The 13,843-nt window shown below is 34.1% G+C and overlaps 1 protein-coding gene across 1 annotated transcript in view; it reads left to right on the top strand.

Moving 5' to 3' along the window:
- Positions 1 to 13,843, top strand: part of TEX15 (testis expressed 15, meiosis and synapsis associated) — a 59,370-nt gene that overhangs the window by 24,009 nt on the left and 21,518 nt on the right. Inside the window, exons 3-5 of the mRNA XM_007962107.3 lie at positions 1,213 to 1,450; positions 10,367 to 10,513; positions 11,597 to 11,759. Of these exons, the coding sequence (XP_007960298.3) occupies positions 1,213 to 1,450; positions 10,367 to 10,513; positions 11,597 to 11,759 (548 nt within the window). The remainder of the gene's footprint in view (positions 1 to 1,212; positions 1,451 to 10,366; positions 10,514 to 11,596; positions 11,760 to 13,843) is intronic.

The following is a 13,843-nucleotide window of genomic DNA, read 5'->3' as shown; positions in this document are numbered from 1 at the left end:
GATGTCAAGTTGAAATCAAGAGCAGGAAATGCCAATTTGTGGAGCCAAGAGTTAAGGCTGACATTTCCAAGAAATAGAAGTGATCATTATCTAATCGGTCAGTCTTGCTTTTGTAGTCCTGCCTACTGTTAATGATGAGTCATTCTTGAAAGTAAGTATTAATATACTTATTAATACTTATGTGCATGGTATACTTTAAACAAATTCTGTAACTGGTGTTCCAGGAAATAAATCTTGGAACCTTGTGGTTCTCAAGAACAATTTTCCTTTTGTGGTATATACATTCCTTTGCTAGGTTCTGTAGATTCTCCATTGCAGATAATCATTTGGACCCTAGTGTCTGAACCACTCTATTGTACCACCTGGTGTGGCAATTTCTGCTGCCACTACTCCTGAACAAGCCATATAGAATGTCTAATCTGCCAATTTTAGGGAAGGGATATATATTTTATATGTTTAAATGGGTCTCGTAGTGGAAGTAGTAGAATTGGGGCTTTCTATACTTCAGATTATAGTCTTTTCTGAGGTTGATTCATAATTTTCTTTACCTAAGATAAGATCCTGTAATCAAATATTAGCTTGTTTCTCCCAGCTGTTACCTAAATCCCTGAAGAATGGAGAACGTCCCTAATAATTGACTATGTGTGTGCATATGTGTGTGTGTTTGTGTCTATAGATGTGTAGAGATACATAGATGTAGACAAGGTATTTTGTTTAGAAAATGCATGTTCTTCCCTCCATAACACAATTAACAAAAATGTGAGCTCTGGAACCTGACAGACAAGAATTGGCATATATAATTCCAACTCCTTTGTCATTTTCCTACTTTAGCAAGATTTAACTTTCTGAACCTATTTTCCTCATTTTAAAAATGTCGATAGCAACAAAATAAACTATAAAAACTTCTTGGGAGGTTGAGAATGAAATGAGAAGATGCATGTAAAGTTTAAGACTTTGTACTGGTTACACTAGCAGCATTTAAGAAATGTTAGCCCCTGTTATTTTAGACCAGGGATGATAATAATGTTCATAAATCTTGGATAAATAATCCTGAATTTGTTTCTAAGATGATTTTTCAACCTAATTTATCATCATAGTATAGTAATACCTCTGAATATCAATACTTCTCTTATGGTCAGTGGAAATATGTATCTTCTTGAAAATTTTGTTGATATTTATCTTTAACTGTATACATTGTTTGTTTTACATTAGGTCAGAGATGCGTGAAAGTGGAAGACATTGCAGAGAACTTGAAGAAAATTTCTGCTTTTTAGCACTTCCGCAGAGTGATGTAGCCCAGATATATCAGAATGGAATAAGTACCAGAGCATCTACATTGAAGATACTAGGAAATCCTCTTCTTGGAATTTATATGTTTAGACATGTTGATATTGCCTTGAATTATTCTCATAGTCGAAGCATTACTGTAGAAAGTATTTTAATTTTTAAGGTAGGTATCATAAAACAAATATTAAGTATATGGACAGTTTGGTTTAAATTGACCTGAACATATTATCCTTTCCATATAAAGTGTTAATGTTTTTAAATTCCAGTCTATTAAATAAGTAATAATTATTTTTATTATTTTTGTCATCATTATTCAAAATTTTCTCCTTTCCTCTTTACTTGCGTGTGCAACACAAAGCCAAAAAAAAAAGCAAAGGCAGCCTCCATCTTTGTCTTCCCAATATATATATTTTTCTGTTCTAATTGACCCACCTTTTACTCTCTTGTTTCTATCATCATAAGTATTACAGTGTTTTACATACCCTCCTCTAAAGCATTATATTATAATAATTTTGGTTTAAGCTAGTTATTTTTAAACTCCTGCAGTTTATTTTAGTTAATAGTATTGTATCAATGTTAAATTCTTAATTTTGATGATTTTGCTATGGTTATGTAAGATGTTAACGTTAAGAAAAGCTGGGCACATGGTATATGGGACCTTTGAACTATTTTGTACATGTGTGCGTGCATGCGTGTGTGTGTGTGTGTGTGTGTGTCTCAAAGCCTTATTGAAGAAAATTGGCCACCACATAAATGTCCAGCAATAGTGTATTATGAATGTATCACATATTATGTCTCTGAAATAAGAGGTATCTGTTGCAGTTAGATTTATGGAGAATTTTTAAAGATGTGGGAAAATGCTTATGCCATCATGTTTAACTTTTTAAATTTTTAAAAAATGAGATATCAAGACGATATAAAATGTGCTTAGTTATAAGTGATGATCTTCGGATCATGACAGTATAGTTTTCTGTACTTTCTAGTTTTCCAAATTAGCATTTTCCAAACATCAGTGGTAAGTGTTCCTTCCCTTCCCTTCCGCTTCCCCTTCCCCTTTCCCCTTTCCTCTTTTTCCTTTCCCCTTTCCCCTTTCTCCTGTTTTCTTCTTTTTTCTCCCTTTCTCCCTTCCATTTTTTTTCGTTTTTTTGAGAGAGTGTCACTCCGTCACCCAGGCTGGAGTTCAGTGGTGCAAGCTCAGAGTGCAGCATTTGTAACTGTAGTAAATGAGATTGCTTTCCTGATTTCCTTTTTAGATCAATAACTATTATCATATAGAAATACTACTGATGAGTGTTTGTTGATTTTGTGTCCTGCAACTTTACTAAATTTATCAGTTCTAAGAGGGTTTTTTTTAATGACACTAGGTTTTCCTAAATATAAGATCGTGTCATCTACAAACAAGGATAATTTGACTACTTCTTTTCCCATTTTGATGCACTTTATTTTTTTCACTTGCCTGATTGCTCTGGCTAGTACTTTTAGAGCTATATTGAATAGAAATGGTAAAAGTGAGCATCCTTGTCTTCTTCCAGATCCTTGTAAAAAGGCTTTCAATTTTTCCCCATTCAGTATATTAGCTGTGGGTTTGTCATATATGAGTTTTATTGTTTTGAGATATATTCCTTCTATACCCAATTTGTTGGGACTTTTTGTGAAGGGGTTTTACTGCTTTTTTCAGCATCTAATGAAATGATAGGTTTTTGTCCTTGATTCTCTTGATGTGATTTATCACATTTATTGATTTGCATAAGATGAACCATCCTTGCATCCCTGGTAAGAATCCCACTTGGTCATGATGAATGATATTTTTAATATGTTGTTGAATTCAGTTGCTAATATTTTGTTGAGGATTTTTACATCTCTGTTCATCAGGAGTATTGGCCCATAGCTTCTTTTGTTGTCTTTGGTTTTGGCATCAAGGCAATACTGGCCTTGTGGAATGAGTTTGGAAGTATCTCCTCCCCTTCAATTTTTTGGAATAGGTTGATTAGAATTGGTATTATTCTTTAATGTTGTTTAGAATTTAGTGGTGAAGCCATCAGGACCTGGGCTTTTTTTTGTCGGAAGACTTTATTACTGTTTTGATCTTGTCACTCGTTATTTATTTGTTCAAGTTTTCTGTTTCTTCATGGTTCAGTCTCAATAGGTTGGATGTCCAGGAAAATATCTGTTTCTTTGGGGTTTTCCAATTTATTGCTGTATAGTTATCATACTAGTCTCTAACGATCCTTTTTATTTCTGTTGTTTCAGTTATTATGTTTTCTTTTAGTTTCTGATTTTATTTATTTGGGTCTTCTGTCTTATTTTCTTAGTCTAAGTAATAGTTTATATATTCTGTTTACCTTTTTTAAAAAAATAACTTTTTTGTTTCAGTGATTTTTGTTTTTAGTTTTAATTTTATTTCTTCTCTGATCTTTATTATGTATTTCCCCCTACTAATTCTGGGTTTGGTTTGCTCTCACTTTCTAGTTCTTTGAGGTGCTAATAGGATTCTGTCAGCTTACGATGTTGTTGTTGATAGGTAACAACTTACTACTGCCATTTTGTTGCTTGTTTTCTAGTTGTTTCATAACTCTTTCTTCCTGTCTTCCTTTGTGTTTTATTTTCTCTGGTAGTATGTTTTAATTCATTGATTTTTATTTTTAGTGTTTCTGCGTTTTGGTTACCCTAAGGCTTACATAACACATTTTGTAGTTATAGCAAGTTATTTTAAACTGATACAGCTTAACTGTAATTGCAAAGAAAAAAAACCTATACACACCAGTTTCCTTTTCTTCCCACATTTTGAATTTTCGATAATCACAATTTGTATTATGTATATTGCTTGTCTTTTAAAAATTGTGGTTAAGTTTTTTTCATTTTGTCTTTTAAAAAGATACAAGTGGTTTATACATCGTGATTACAGTATCAGTATAGCAATCATATTAGCATCCTTTTGGTTTTGAACAGCTCCCTTTAGTATCTCTTGTAGGACTGGTCTGATAACAATAAATTCCTTCAGCCTTTTTTTTTTTTTGGTCTGGGAAAGTATCCCTTCTATTTCTCCTTCATTTCTGAAGGATAGTTTGCTGGCTACAGTAAAAACTTTCTTTTCTTTTTTTCCCTGAGGACGTAGCTGCAGACTCCCGGGCTCTAGCGATCCTCCTACCTACTTTTTAGATGTTTATATATATGTCTTTCATCAGATTTGGGAAGTTTTCAGCCTTCGTTTCTTCAAATACTCCCTCTGCCCTTTTTCTCTCTCTCCTTCTCAGATTCCCACAGCGTATATGTTCTTACGCTTGATGGTGCCCCACAGGTCCCTTAGGCTCTGTTCACTTTTTTTTTTTTTTTAGTCTTTTTTCTCTTTGTTCCTCAGACTCAATAATTTTCATTTTCCAATCTTTAAGATCACTTATTCTTTCTCTTGCCTGCTCAAATCTGCCTTTAAACCCCTCTAGAGAGCTTTTCGTTTTAGTTACTGTACTTTTCAGCTATAGGATTTCTTTTTGGTTTTTAAGTTTTCTCTTTATTGATATTTCCATTTTGTTCATACATTGTTTTTTACTATCTGCACATACTTAGCTCTTTGAGCATCTTTAAGACAGTTGTTTTAAAGTCTTTTTCTAATAGATCAGCCATCAGGTCATTTTCAGGGACAATTTCTGTTTATTTTTTTCCTTTGAATGGGCTATACTTTTCTGTTTCTTTATACGCCTGGTGATTTTTTTTTTTGGAAAACTGGACATTTCATCTAATAATGTGATAACTCTGGAAATCATCTCCTCCCAGGGTTTGGTTGTGGTTTTGTGTTTCTGTTTTTTGATTGTTGTAGGCTATCTCTGTGCAAAGAATCAATCTGAGGTATAAACTTCTCAGACTTTTCTGAGCTTGCACCTTTCCCTCTGTGTGCTGATTTTCTAATTTGTCCTGCATCTGTGGTTGCTTTTGAGTGTAGTATTTTTTTATGTCTGATTCCAAAATAGGGGAAAAGAAAAAAATGAAGAAGGGAAAAAAGGCACTGGCTCTTTAATCCCATGGGTGTCATTTCAGCCAGGCCAAGAGGGGCTTGCAACAATGGTATAGATGCAGCCTGCCACTTCTGGCTACTCCTCTGTTATTAATAGAAGCAGCACTCAGTGATGAGAACACATATCCCCTATATTTATTATTGCCCACTCTGGCCTTCAAAAATTATGGCCAGGAACACATGTACAAGCTGCTCCAGGAACACTGTACAGCTGCCTGCCATGGGGCACCAAGAGTGACTGCCACTATGCTGAGAACTGAAATTGACTGAAATTAACCATAATACAGGTTGAGCATCCCTAATCCAAAAATTTGAAATCTGAAATGCTCCAAAATTTGAAATTTTCTGAGTGCCAACATTACACTCAAAGGAAATACTAATTGGAGCATTTAGAGTTTCAGATTTCCTTATTAGGGATGCTTAACTGGTAAGTATAATTCAAATATTCTGAAATTCAAAAAAATTCAAAATCTGAAACACTTCTGGTTTTAAGCATTTTGGATAAGGGATGCTTAACCTGTATGCTACCCAAGTGTTCCCCTGAAAGTTGCAAGCCTTCAATAGGCTCCAGAGTTCCAAAATAGTTACACCAGACAGATTTTACCAGTGCAGTTATTGTCTATGTGGGGAGACAGATTTCTGGTACCTCCTACTCTACCACCTTCCCAATTGACCTCTAAACTATTTTTACAACTTTTCTGAAATTGTAAAAGCTCTTCAGAATCTTAAAAATAAGTCTCATAGCAGAATCGCAGGCATCCACAGATAAATTGGTTAAGATTTACTCTGGTCGTTTTTCTTGGAGAAATAAGCGTAAAGAGAAATCTAAGGGGGAGGAAAAGAAAAAAAAATTTACTCTGGTTAAGCTTTGCCAGGACTATTAAAATCTCAGTAGGTATCCTGATTTGCATGAAAACAGCTTGGAATTGTGTATATAGCTACAGAAGATCAATGGTTCCTGTGACATAATTCCTTACAATTTTTTTGATATCAAATATCAAATTAAGCATAATTTACTTTTATGTTAAAAAGTAATAGATAAGGATTTTAGAAAATTTGAAACGTTGTAAAGGGTCCAAAACGCCCAGCAGTAACCACAGGGTTTTTTGTGTATGTGTGTTAGTCATCTATTCATGTATATAGACATGCAGGTATAGTTGTAATTAAAGTTAGTTGTTGCTTTGTATTTTACTTGCTTTTCTCAGTGATTATATTACACAATAAACATTTTCTAAGCCCTTAAGTGTTCTTTTGTAATATCCTTTTGAGCAGCTGCATAGTGTTATACTATAGACCTGCCATATTTGCCCAACAAGTTCTGTAATGTTAGGATATAAGTTATTTGGTGTTTAGTTTGTTTTGTTTTTATATTCTTAAATACTACATAGATTGTCCTTGTTGGTACATTTTACACACACAAATGATTCTTTGCTGAGAATTAATTGGTTTATTCCTAGGTGTCAAATTAGAAATCAAAAGTATGTACATTTTTACATCTTTTGATTGTGTAATGCTCAACTGTCCTGAGAAAGGTTGCACTAATGGACATTTCCATCCACAGTGTATAAGAATGCCTGTTTTTTGTTTGTTTGTTTTAATTTCTTTTTTTTTTTTTTTTATACTTTAAGTTTTATACTTTAAGTTCTAGGGTACATGTGCACAACATGCAGGTTTATTACCTATATATGCCTGTGCCATGTTGGTGTGCTACACCCATTAACTCGTCATTTACATTAGGTATATCTCCTAATGTTATCCCTCCTCTTCCCCCTCCCTCCTCCCCACAATAGGCCCCGGTGTGTGATGTTCCCCTTCCTGTGTCCAAGTGATCTCATTGTTCAGTTCCCACCTATGAGTGAGAACATGCAGTGTTTGGTTTTCTGTTCTTGGGATAGTTTGCTGAGAATGATGGTTTCCAGCTGCATCTATGTCCCTGCAAGGGACACGAACTCATCCTTTCTTATTGCTGCATAGTATTCCATGGTGTATATGTGCCACATTTTCTTAATCCAGTCTGTCACTGATGGACATTGGGGTTGATTCCAAGTCTTTGTTATTGTGAATAGTGCCGCAGTAAAAATACGTGTGCATGTGTCTTTATAGCAGCAAGACTTATAATCCTTTGGGTATATACCCAGTAATGGGATGGCTGGGTCAAATGGTATTTCTAGTTCTAGATCCTTGAGGAATTGCCACACTGTTTTCCACAATGGTTGAGCTAGTTTACAGTCCCACCAACAGTGTAAACGTGTTCCTATTTCTCCATATCCTCTCCAGCACCTGTTGTTTCCTGACTTTTTAATGATTGCCATTCTAACTGGTGTGAGATGGTATCTCATTGTGGTTTTGATTTGCATTTCTCTGATGGCGAGTGATGATGAGCATTTTTTCATGTGTCTGTTGGCTGTATAAATGTCTTCTTTTGAGAAGTGTCTGTTCATATCCTTTGCCCACTTTTTGATGGGTTTTTTTTTCTTGTAAAAAAAAAGTTCTGGTGCTATGTTGCACAACAGAATGACTATAGTTATCAGTATTCTATTACATATTTCAAAATAATTAGAAGAGGATTTTGAATGTTCTCACCATGAGGAAATAAAGGTTTGAGGTGATGGATATACTAAATACCCTGATTTGATCATTACACAATGTATACATATATCAAAACATCACATTGTACCCTACAAATATGGACAATTGTTACATATCAATTAAAAAGAAAATAAAACATTTTTAAAAAAAGAATGTCTGTTATCTTACAACCTCAGTAAACCTATATATTATACTGAACTTTTTTTTTTTTTTTTTTTTTTTTGAGACAGAGTCTCGCTGTGTCACCCAGGCTGGAGTGCAGTGGCCAGATCTCAGCTCACTGCAAGCTCCGCCTCCCGGGTTTACACCATTCTCCTGCCTCAGCATCCCGAGTAGCTGGGACTACAGGCGCCCGCCACCTCGCCCGGCTAGTTTTTTGTATTTTTTAGTAGAGACAGGATTTCACCATGTTAGCCAGAATGGTCTCGATCTCCTGACGTCGTGATCCTCCCGTCTCGGCCTCCCAAAGTGCTGGGATTACAGGCTTGAGCCACTGCACCCAGCCTATACTGAACTTTTAAAAAAAACTTTTGCCAGTCTAATGTGTGGTAGTTTCTCATTATTGGTTTAATTATTTCTTCATTATGATTATTCCTGAGTTTAAAGTTTCTGTTGAATATATTTGCTGACTGTATTTAGTGAACTGCTTATTTATATTCCTTGACAGTTTTGGGGTTTTTTTTTTTTTCCCTTTTTTGCGTTGGTGTGTGAGCATTATCTATTGCCTAAAGCATATTTTAAGAGCTAGGCTTCTCTCTATATAATGTTTTATCATTTCACGTTTTTAATTTTTTAGTATACTTAGAATAATGTTAGATTTATGGAAAAGTTACAAAGATAGTAAAGACAGCTCTTGTATATAATGCACCCAACTTCTTCTGATGTTAAATTTTACATAAATACAGCATGATTGTCAAAACTAAGAAACTGACATTGTCACACCGTTAACTAAATTACAGACTTTATTTGGCTTTTGCTAATTTTTCTGCTTATGTATGTTTGCGTTCCAGGATCCAATTCAGGATACCACTTTATTCTTAGTATTGTTTTGATTGTTGAGTGAACGTATTAATCTATTTAAAATAACAGTAATAAAATACTGTCATTTATATTCATGGTTTTAGTTTTTAAATCATTTGTTGTTTATGGGCAGAAATTTTAGAATACTGTGTTGTGAAGTTTACATGTTTTTGTTTCATTTTATTGGCACATATTCTTAGAAAATACTTACCACTTCGAGATTGAATAAATATTGGCCTATGTTTCTTTCTACAGTATTTTCATTGTATTTTTAATACTTAAATATTTAACATGATAAGAAAAGAATTTAATTTTTTCTGTTGTCCTACATCATTAATTGAATAATCACTTCTTATTTCAAATGGTGTTTTTAATACAATATACTGTATTTTTAGTATTTTTAATACATCTGTGGGCTTACTCCAGGCTTTTTCTTTCATTCTGTTTTTTATTCATTTTGGTCTTTTCTCTGCTTTTTCTTGTGGTAGTACCATCCTTTTTAAAAATGTTTCTATATCCAGAATTGCAAGTCACTTGTCCTGTTCCATCATTGTCAATTACTAACCCAGACTTTAAAAAAATTTCTGAGCTATTCTTGTCTTCCAAGTACATTTTTAAATTATACCCCATTTTTAAAAGTAGATTCTCAGTCAGGTGCGGTGGCTCACGCCTGTAATCTCAGTGTTTCCGGAGGCCAAGGTGGGCAGATCACCTGAGGTCAGGAGTTCGAGCCCAGCCTAGCCAACATGGCAAAACCCCATCTCTACTAAAAATACAAAAATGAGCCGGGCATGGTGGCACATGCCTGTAATCTCAGCCACTCAGGAGACTGAGGCAGGAGAATCGCTGGAACCCAAGAGACGGAGGCTGCAGTGAACCAAGATCACACCACTGTACTCCAGCCTGGGTGACAGAGTGAGACTCTGTCTAAAAAAAAAAAAAAAAAAAAAAAAAAAAAAGATTCTCTGAAATTTTTATTGGAATTACTCTAATCTTAGAGTTTAGTTTGGGGGAGAATTGGCATAATTGCCACGTTGAGTCATCCCATTCATCCAGAAAATGGATTATCTTTCCATTCATATTTCTACTTCTTAAAAAAATCACGCCCTGGCACTGTGGCTCATGCCTGTAATCCCAGTGCTTTGGGAAGCCAAGGTAGGAGAATCGCTTGACCCAGGAGTTCAAGACCAGCCTGGGCAACATGGTGAAACCTGTTCCCTACAAAAATTAGCTGGGTATGGTGATGTGCACCTATGGTCCCAGCTACTCAGCGGGGCTGAGGTGGGAGAATCGCTTGAGCCTGAGAAGTCAAGGCTGCAACTCCAGCCTGGAGTGAACAGAATTAGACCCTGTCTCAGAAAAACAAAACAACGTTGGCCTTTTATGTTTGAAATGTGACAGTTTAGAAATGTCTTGGTATATTTTTACGTACTTTTTTTGGCTTTTTTTTTTTTTTTTAAGGTTCTCTTTGGAAAAGTGAAGAAAATTCAGCCTTCTGTGGATAAAAATAAAGTTTCTTTGGATCCTTCTCCTAACTTTGATTGCCATATGTCAAGAAATGGACCTTCTTTGAAAGATACCATTGAACTGCAAGCCTACAGTTCAGCAGTATGTTAATGATTCATTTGATTTCTTGAAAAGTACATGTTTCACATTGTATGTTTCAAGACTTACATTCCCAAAATGTTAAATGAAAACCTGTTAATTCATTCAATATAAAACTTAAGCAAACAGCGAAAGCCATTTTAATATTTGTTGTATGAGAATATTAGTGAAGAAGTTTGAAAATTTACATTTAGCTCTGTTCAAAGTACAGTGGCTACTTTTATTTAGATATTATATAGATTATTTACTAACTTTCAAAATATGCCAACTTCTCTTTTAAACAAGGCTGCACAGCAGGGTGACTATACTTAATAATAATGCATTATTTCAGAATTACTGAGAGTAAATTTCCAGTGTTTCACCATAAAAAGTGATGGGTGAGGTGATGGACATGTTAATTACCTTGATTTAATTACTCCTCATTGTATACATATATCAAAACACCACATTGTGCCCCATAAATATATAGTTAAGATTTATCAATCATAAATAATATTAATTTTAAAAAACAAGGCTATTTCAAAACAAGATTTTGATCTTCTATACTTTGCAAAAGTAGGAAAAAAGAAAAGTCTTATGTATTAGTCATTAGATGAAACAGTAATCTATCGTATTTCACTTATTCTGTGGACCTTTAATTTTATAAAGAATATTAAATTATATATGGATTATATATAATCATGATTAAATGAAGATAAATCTTCTCTATGAAAGTATATCCATGCACCCACATGTAAAACATACTACCTATTGTTATTTTCCTAATTTTTTCTACCAAATAAAATATAATAGTTGAGACTGTATGGAAAACATTTAACTTTTAATGAAAAAATATTTTTTATTTAAAAATAAATTGTGCCCTTTTCTGCAGACATTGGTAGCCTATCAAGAAAAAAAAATTGTGGGGGAAAAAAAGGAATTCTGTACATCTTCAAAAACATTAGGGTTAAACAAGGCAGCTAGAGAAGTTTATATAGAAGTAGATAAATAATATGCAATTATATTGATTTTTTTAAAATATGAGCTTATTCAAGTCTGATTGCCAAAATTAATCAGCATGAACCTGTTTTCTTTTTTATCTTTCAGGTGTACTTCTATGAATATAGTGTCCTTTCAAAGCCTGTAGATAAACCTAGGCAATGTCTTCCATATGCTGTAGTAACAGTAAAATTTCTTGGTTCAAAAGTAGATAATGGATATCTTATGACATCTTTGAGATTCCTCTCAACAGGATTTCCTAAGAGAACTGGTAAGATACACATATGATTGTACTTGATTAGCATTTGTGCTGGTCTTAAAATTTCTCAGTATTATTTTCTGGCTGTGCACAATGGTTCATACCTGTAATCCCAGCACTTTGGGAGGCGGAAGCGGGCAGATTACTTGAGGCCAACCTGGCTAACACGGCAAAACCCCGACTCTATTAAAAATACAAAAATTAGCCAGGTGTGGTGGCGTGTGCCTATAATCCCAGCTACACGGGTGGCTGAGGAAGGAGAATCGCTTGAACCCAGGAGGTGGAGGTTGCAGTGAGCCAGGATCACACCACTGTGCTCCAGCCTAGGTGACAGAGGGAGACCTTGTCTCAAAAAAAAAAAAAAAAGTGAATCTCCAGGTAAAATAGTTGTGTTTTACCTGTTTCATAGATCTAGAATCATACTGCAGGTATTTTGCTCAGTATTAGGTTTGTGTGATTCTTCCCTATTGATATGTGTAACTGTAGTTTGTTCATTTTCGTGGATGAATGGATGGAGAGAGTATTCCATTGTGTAGACACACTGTACACTATACTACTGAGGATATTTGGGCACTTTCCAGTCTTCTTATTCCAAACATTGCTATTTTAAATATTCATAAAAGCGTCTCATTGCATATGTGCCAAGAATTTTTCCATAGAATATGTATTTACAGCAGGAATGTTCAACTGAAAGACAGCATCAAATGATTTTCCAAAGTGGTTTGCATTAGATTACATAATCACTCTATATTCTTGCCAACACATACTATGCTTTTTTTTTTTTTTAAGTTTTGTTTCTGCCAGTCTAATGAGTGTGATATGTTATTTTCATTGTGGTTTTTAACTTGTTTTTCCCTAATTAATGAAGTTGAGGATTTTTGTGTCCTCACCAAACTTAGTGCCGTCAGACTTTTTCAGTGTTTTTGCTACACTAGTAGGTGCAGGATTTATTTGCTTTTGTATTTTGCTTTTCCTCAAACGCTAAATAAGTTAGGTTCGTTTCTGATAGGTGTATTGGCCATTCGTTTTCCACTTTTCTGAAATTCCTGGTCACATCTTTTATCTACTTTTTCTAATTGAGCTAATTTTTATTTCATTATTGGTTTGTAGGAATTCTTTTACATATTGGATATTGGCTCTTGGGTCAGTTGTATGTGTTGCGAGTGTCTTCTCTGAGTTTGTGTCTTTGTATTCTCATTTTTGTCAAGTGTTTTTTGATGAACAGCGGTTCTTGATGTCAGATGTGTCTTTTTATTATAAGTACTACTACATGTGTCTTTCATAAGAGTGCTTTTCCTAGGACATGAAGATATTTTTCTATGTTTTTTTTTAACTTTATAAGTATGTTTTCCCATTTTTGTTTTACCTACCTGGAAATGACTTGTGTGTGATAGGATTCTTTTAAAGTCCCAATTTATTTTAGTTTACATATGCTAACCTGATTGTTGTCTCAGTACAGTTTATTGGAGAATCCAGTTTCCCCACTGATCGATAACTGCAGTACCACCTCTGTAATATATCAGTTGGCTGCAGTGCTGCAGAGATCTCTTAACTGGGCTTTCTGTTCATCTCTTTGCCTATTGTTTTGCCATGAGCATCTTGCCTTAATTATTGTAACTTCATTAAAAATACTAATACCGGACTTTGTATGAGAGAAAAAATACTAATACCTATATAACTGATCCTTCATCTTTGTTTTTGGTCCTTTTGGTGCTCATAGAAATTTTAGAATCAACTTCTCAAGGTCTGCCAACAAATTTATCAGAATTTTGATTGAGATTGATTGAATCTATATATTAATTTGTGGAAAATTGTCTTCTTTATTGAGTTTTCTAATCTATTAACATTGTATTTCTCCCATGTCAGTTATCTCTAATGTATTTCAATTTTATAATTTTCTGTGTAACATCTTACATGCCTTTTATTTTTAAACATTTGATATTTTATGTTATTTTAAATAATAGCTATTTCGTTTTATTTTCTATTGTTGGTGTATATCAATTCAGTTGATTTAAAAGTGTAAGATTCAGTAGCTTTTAGTATATTCACAAATATGTGCAATCATCACCACAGTTTTAAAATTAAGGTACTTCGTT

The sequence above is a fragment of the Chlorocebus sabaeus genome, chromosome 8, assembly GCF_047675955.1.
Source record: "Chlorocebus sabaeus isolate Y175 chromosome 8, mChlSab1.0.hap1, whole genome shotgun sequence".
Taxonomy (NCBI): Eukaryota; Metazoa; Chordata; class Mammalia; order Primates; family Cercopithecidae; genus Chlorocebus; species Chlorocebus sabaeus.
The sequence above is the reverse complement of the archived record's forward strand: the minus strand, read 5'-3'. Positions and strand labels throughout refer to the sequence as shown.